Here is a 7,128-nt window from a genome sequence, read left to right as displayed (position 1 = left end):
AACAACCTGTCAATCACTTGAGATGGTAGTAATTAAGCAAACAGCAATGATCCAATCAACTTCTGATGGATGAAATTAAGTACTGTCCTACATTTTGTCTCATCTGAGAGCTGTTTTATTCAAATTTAAAGGGATAGTTCACCCCAAAATGAAAATTCTGTCAGTAATTACTCGCCCTCATGTTGTTCTAAACCCATAAGACCATTGTTCATTTTCGGAACACAAATTAAGATATTTTTGATGAAATCCGAGAGCTTTCTGACCCTGCATAGACAGCAATGCAACTGAAACATTTTATGGCCCAGAAAGGTAGTAAGGACATTGTGAAAATAGTCCATGTGACAAGCTATGAGAATACTTTACTTTATGTGTGCGAAGAAAACAAAAATAACAACTTTATTCAATGATCTCAACTGAAAAGGCAATTGCAATTTCTGACTTTTCTTTTACTGCCGACCCTAAAGGCCCCTGCATGTATACAGCACTTACTGAAACGCTTAAAATATTGAAATACTAAAAAAATTAATAAAATCAAAAAATCATACCTATTTTTGGCAGTATAGGCCCCTGCACATATTACAGCACTTACTGAAACTGCAATAGGCAGAGATTTGTTAATTGTGTGCAGCTCTGATTTTAGGGGTTTTTTTCACAAAGAGAGAATGTTCTATGTCTTTAATGTGGCCTTTGCACTGTAATGCAGGTCAATCTCACATGCTCTGTGTAAAAATACAGTCCTCAGACCTAATAAAGACACAGCAACGTCTTTTCAGAAGGGCTGAACCCATGGCCCTGACGGCAGAACTGAAAAAAAAGCATGCGATTTCCTTAAGTACAGTGACGCTGAACTCACTTACAGGAAAGGAGACAAAGAAAGAATTAAGCTACTAATAAACTCTTCTGCTTTCTTATCAAAACCAAGGAACAGAGAAGCTGTGATTTGGCAGTTCACTGAGGCAGGTCATAGCCTGAGCCAGGCCAGCTTGCATTCATTTTGACTAAATGGCTCTTCTCTTCCTCTTTTGGTTTAATGCTTTATAAAGGAATGTGATTTTCTGGTGACCGTTGTTCCAAACAGAAAGTTGTATTTCAGGAAGTCAGGTGGCATGGTGTATTTTTTCACATGTCAGGTTCTCTCTGTTTTATTTGCAAAATCTTGCCACAATGGAATAACCCACATGAAGCAATCGCAATGTCCCTTTTTAGGACATTATTTGCATTTATATCACTAGGAATATGAATCAGCACCATAATTCAAATCATTTGCTCTCCCACTGTCTGTGTTCCGGCTTGTTTCATCCCACAATGACACAATACGAGTCAAAAGACAATATAAACAATGACTCCCTGTTCTTCTCTGTTCCCTTTTTCTCTATCCGCCTTTCATTTTTCCTGCTGTTGCAGTATGATTTCCCATCAGGCCCATTAACATTCTTGCCACATTCCCAATAACTGTTTTGTGGTTCGTAATGCAAGATATGAACATTCTACACTGATATCTGCATTGATAGCAGTCCTTGATTGATTGTTAGTCCTGCTAAAAAGTGTTTTAAAATTATATTACTTTCTATAAAGTTGACTTCTGCATGTTCACAAATGACCTTGACCTTTTGTCAATATTGTTTTGAATGTTACACTGATCAATAGCTAAGCAAATAGAGCATGTTGGACTCTTATAATAGGTTGCAAAAATAGGTTGTGCTTGTGTTTCAAGTCAGTGCAAGGTTCTTCTTTGTAATTTTCCCAGAGTTTCATGGGAAGTTCTGCTAGAGGATTCTGAAAAGCATAGAAAGCCCCTAATGCAACTGTAAATATAATGATAATTAGTATTCAAAACAGAAAGAACGGTGCCATTGTCCCTGAGGGCAGGAAGTGACTTCAAACCAAAGTAGCTGTTACTGGAAGCAGATTTAGAAAAAAAAAAACATAATTTAAAACATTTCATGAAGAGTCTCGCTCTCTTTCTCACACAATGTTTTCTTCCTGTTCCCAAACTTTGACTTCTACACTCTCACCTCAGAGAGGCTTTCTGTGAAATGATAGGGAGATAAGCATTTCCCTGTACTCACCGGCATTGCTTGCATTTAGAGCCACTGTGTACAAGATGAGTCATACACATGATTGTCAAGTGAAGGGTTATTCATTCATCCTTTTGAACTTGGTTGACTTGTGCAGGCCATTAAAAAGAAGATAATCCCTGTATTATTTTTAAAAATGCATCACCGTAATGTTGCTAGTTTTGTTTGTGTGGTTTAATGTTAATGTATTTACACCAGTGTGCATGCTGTTGTTTTTAGGTGAATAATGCATGGGTTTATTTGTCTGTTTGCATCTGCAGGCCTCTTCACATTGCTGTGGTCAAAGAGAACTGCCAATTGGTCAGCTGGCTTATTGAAATATATCGACGAGCACACAAAGACCTGGACATTTTCAATAACCTAAGACAGGTACACACACACACACAAACAAACAAGCAAACTCTGTTAGGTATCATGAACTAGCAATGAACAATACTTTTGCAGCATTTATTCATCAGTTGATCTCATCCAGGGAGCCGGGACCCACTAGGGGGCCTCCGCAAACATGCAAGGGGGCCGCAGGATGATTTAAATAAGTCAAATTAATATATTATTAGTAGTATTATTACAATTAATACTAATATTATTACTAATAATTTAAATAATTGAAATGCTTAATATATATTTAACCAAAATGCTCTATTTGCTTAGCCATTGGTCACATTGCAGCAGGATGTAGCGGGACAGAAGAGAATTAATGTTGGTGATTGCTGGATTAGGGGATTTAATGCACCAAGAACACCAGGCTAGTTAAACCTGAATTCTTGTCCCTGTGGGGCATATGTTGGTTAACTGTAATTTCCACAAATGTGTTCTTAACTTTCACATGATACCTTTAGCTAAGGTTTGAGCAGAAGAGGAAATTACTCCTAGGGCACTGTTGTTCTCAGACAATGCCACTGAACTGCTCGTGGTTATTTGAGCACTTTTAGAAGTACTGGCCTGCCCACTTGTGTGCTCACCACATGGCCACCACAACACATGCAACCTGTGTCCCCCGCCTCATCTTTCTCTCATGTGTCAGCAACAAAAAGTGAGTGTGCAGACCTGTCGGACTGTTCCCAGGCTTTTACATCCTGTTCTTCTCCTTTTCTGGTTGTGTTAACCCGTACTTCCACCAACCGCATTATCAATTACCGCCATTGCATGTCTAGTCAGACCTCAAAAATCACCTCAAATTCATGTTTAGGTTTCACTTGACGTACAGACGCTCTCTTTCACACACACAAACATGAACGCTTGTACATTCACAGGCAGCCAGCAGTTACCAGAAGCTACGCGCATGTCTTAGCCACGGTCTGAAACTTGTTTCTGTCAGATTGTTGAGGTTAACTTTTGTGTTATATCCTGTGTTCAATTCTTATTTCCCCAGAAATGTAAACTGTGCATTAGCATGTCTTTGAAGCTTAGATGGAATTTTGAGTAACTTTTGTTGCAGCATTGCTTGAAAATTACTGTTTTGGTGTTTCCAAAGTCAACATTAGCGAGTAAATACAGTGAATGATGCAATATTATAACGCCATGTAGACGCACAGCTGACTGCTACGGTACCAAGGAAAGTGTTACTACAGCTATCATTATTACTACCACTAGAAATTGTATATGACAGAATGACTTTTATCACAATGTCTCCATTTCCACTCCTTTCTTTTGTATAACATGATTGTCCTCCCACATGTCTGTCATGACCAACACTGGCACTGACATTTGAAATGCACATGAGAAAAAGCATGCAGTGTTTGTGTGTGTGCGCATGGCAAAAGTGTTTTTATGATAGGTGTTGCCTATTATCAGTCAAGCAAGACCACAGCTGATGAGTTGTTTGCATGGCTATAAGTAAACTCAGTTTACAGAAGTGTATGTTTTTATACTAGTATGAGTGTATGTGCAAACACAGTTAAAGCGGCTGCTGCATGCGTCTCAACTTAAGTATCCTCATTCCGAGAAGTCACATGACCCCCCCTCACACCCTGGGTTGTTTCTCAACATACCTTGTGTTGAGGTTTGCAGGGTATTAAAAGGGACTTTCCCTTGTGTGCTCTCTCTCTCTCACACACACACTCTTCTGCAGCCTTGTAACATGCTTATCTTTTTTATCCTGATTATAAAAAATGCTTTTACTACAGGTTAGAGGCCCATAGATCTTCACAGAAAGACTATACAGTGGCCTGAATATGCATAGCTAGGCATTAGCATTCATTTCAAGTGAATATAAAATCCAAATTGTGCCTATTTACTTCCTTGCATGCATGTTCCTGGTTTTATTGTGATTTGCTGTTGCATGTTACGCCAAAGAAAAAAAGCTATTTGTAATTTTTAATTAATAAGCCTATACAAAAACATGCTCTTATCAGCTTGCTTATGTCACTTAATGTGAATGTTAATCAATAGCCAAATAGCTATCTTGTTAGAGAAAAACAACTAAAACCAGCATAAATTGGCTTGCTGGTCTTAGCTGGTCTCCCAGCTTGGTCAGAATGATACATTGGCCAGTTTTAGAGGGGTTTTGGGCACTTGTCAGATGGTCAGGCTGCAGGAACTAGACAGCTGACCAGCCTAAAACCAGTTGAAGACCAGCTTGGCAAGTCTAGGAGAACAGTTTAAACTTGCTAAGACCAGAAAGCCTTCTTAGACCGGTTTAAGCTGGATCTTTCAGGTATTTAGGATTATTTTATGAAACTCGCATTTTAGATCTAATGTTAACCAATTACTTACTTGTTAAACAACTAAAACCTGCCTAAACTGATTGTCTGATCTTGGCTTGGCTCTCAGTCTAATCCATTGGCTAGTTTTAGAGGGGTTTTGGTTATTTTTCAGATGGTCAGACTGGGGAACCAGATGGCTGATAAACCTAAAACCAGCTGAGCACTAGCTTGTTCAGGCCAGACTTAAACCAGATTAGACCAGCAAACCATCTTATGCTGGTTTAAACTGGATTCAGCAAAACTTATTTAGATCTGGTTCCATTCTGGCATGCAAGACCCACTTTTCATGACCCAAGCAATTCTTCATAGATAGTACAAAATACACTTTATTTTGCATTAAATGTCCTCTTTAAATCTTCTTCACATGCATTGTGTGACATAAGTGTGAGATAAATGTATAAAACAACTACTCATTCATGTTTTTGTTGCATGCATTGAGTGCACTTTTTATTTTTCCTGTCTTTTCTCGTCCTTGAGTTTTTGCTTCAGCCCAGTCATCTGTGCCAAATCATGCAGGCTTTAGTTTCAGTTCACTACAGTGTGTTTTTGGCTCATGCATCTGTGTCATGAGTCTTCCCCTCAGTCACTTTCCTTATTCATCCAACATTCCCCTTTTTATTCATTCTTTTTTTTCCCTGTGTTTACACACAGGAATGTGAATCTGAGGACACTGCAGGGGAGAGGAAAGGGATTTTCCCTCTCTGATCCATGTCTTCCCTTCATCGCTCCCTTTGCTCAATCATTTCCGGCTCCTCCTTTCCCTTTCTGTGTTTCTCTACTCCCTCCTTTTCTCCCTTTATGCTCTTCCAAGCACATACAGTTTCTCTTTAAACTTTTATTGGTTGTTTATTGGTCAGTTATTGCAGGTTCACTGGAATTGTAAAATGAGAAAGGCACTATTACGCTAGAATTTCTCTTCTCAATGTAATGTGATGTCCTTTCTTATACAATTTCCTGTTTTAGGGCTTGCCTAAAGAGGATGTTGCCATTCCTAAGTTAGATTTGTAGTGATACAATTGATCTGAGGACAAAGTAAAAACCCATCAAATTTGATGTGTGTGGTAACATGTGTTCTAGCAGATACACACTCCAGCAAGTGTGTGATGCTTGGTGAGTCAGACAGGATTCAGGGAAATAGGAGCGATGTTTTCGTAGGAAGGGAGGGCCAAAGGCATTGTGACACCAGAGGAATTTCTGTCTTCATTCTCGCTGTACTTTTTTTTTTTTCTACTGTGCCGTACTGGAACATCCTCCCTCTAGTGTCAAACCAACCCCCTCCATGTGTTTGCCTAGAGCCAACTTTACCTGCTTGCACATCTGAGCTGATCATAATCTTCAGCGGGTATCATTAAAAACCACAGACCTCTCTTTATCCTTCAATCTTCTTCCGTCAACAAAACACATACATGATAGATTACTTGACGTAGTGTGCAGTATTAGCTTCCTATATTAGCAATTTTTTAAATGTAAAGTCGGCAACACCAAAGCTCCAAAAGTATCAAAAATGTATTTAAAAAAAACGTCGCATAGCGTGTGTGACGTTTCGAGCACGCAGGCTCTTCATCAGTCCTGAATGAAGACCAGTCTGATGAAGAGCCTGCGTGCTCGGAACGTCACACACGCTATGCGACGTTTTTTTTAAATACATTTTTGATACTTTTGGAGCTTTGGTGTTGCCGACTTTACATTAAAAAAATTGTTCCACTTGTTTCTTAGTCGACCACCCAGTTGAGATCGATGTGCGTGCTTTTGCCTGCTTTTTATTATGTGGCAAAAGCAATTGATTAACATTCTCAAAAGCCCACAAAGAAACCTTTTTTCTTTTTAATCTTTTTAGAAATTGTTCACAAAAAGACCAGGAGGAACATGGATTAACTTTGATTTCAATTGACTTTAAATGCATTTGATAGTACAATAAAATGCTTCATTACTAGTGCAATTATATCATCATCATCAAAGTGAGCCTCAGGCCACAAGCTATAGTTCCTCTTTTCCCCACTAGGAGGTGATCTTTTACTTTTAATAAAATAATCAAACAGAACAAACAAATGAAGTGACAAACATCTGAAGTAATCACTAATATACTAACTAATAAAAGGATTGATGTTGCTTTATTGAAGAACTGAATCCACTAAGGCAGATAATATGTACTGCATTATTACACTGATGCATTTGGTTGTTCCATGAATCTGAGTATGAAACGCTTTTATGTTGATACCTAATATGTTTCTCAGAAATGAGTAGAATTGTGTAAGGATTTCAGATATGCTGTGCGTGAGAGTATATCGAGATGATTTTTATGCTTTTACCCTGAGATGGATTTTCAAGACAGTAATACATCAAAA

The 7,128-nt window shown here is 38.5% G+C and overlaps 1 protein-coding gene across 3 annotated transcripts in view; it reads left to right on the top strand.

Annotated features, from left to right (window-relative positions):
- LOC107715119 (B-cell lymphoma 3 protein homolog) overlaps nt 1–7,128 on the top strand; it is a 30,669-nt gene that overhangs the window by 7,539 nt on the left and 16,002 nt on the right. For all 3 annotated transcript variants that reach the window (XM_016521195.1, XM_016521200.1, XM_016521190.1), the window contains one exon: nt 2,339–2,447. In XM_016521195.1, coding sequence (XP_016376681.1) covers nt 2,339–2,447 — 109 coding nt within the window. The remainder of the gene's footprint in view (nt 1–2,338; nt 2,448–7,128) is intronic.

The sequence above is a fragment of the Sinocyclocheilus rhinocerous genome, unplaced genomic scaffold (genome assembly GCF_001515625.1).
Source record: "Sinocyclocheilus rhinocerous isolate Xijiao unplaced genomic scaffold, SAMN03320098_v1.1 scaffold2810, whole genome shotgun sequence".
NCBI lineage: Eukaryota > Metazoa > Chordata > Actinopteri > Cypriniformes > Cyprinidae > Sinocyclocheilus > Sinocyclocheilus rhinocerous.
Note: the sequence above shows the minus strand (reverse complement) of the source record. Positions and strands in the feature narration are given on the sequence as shown.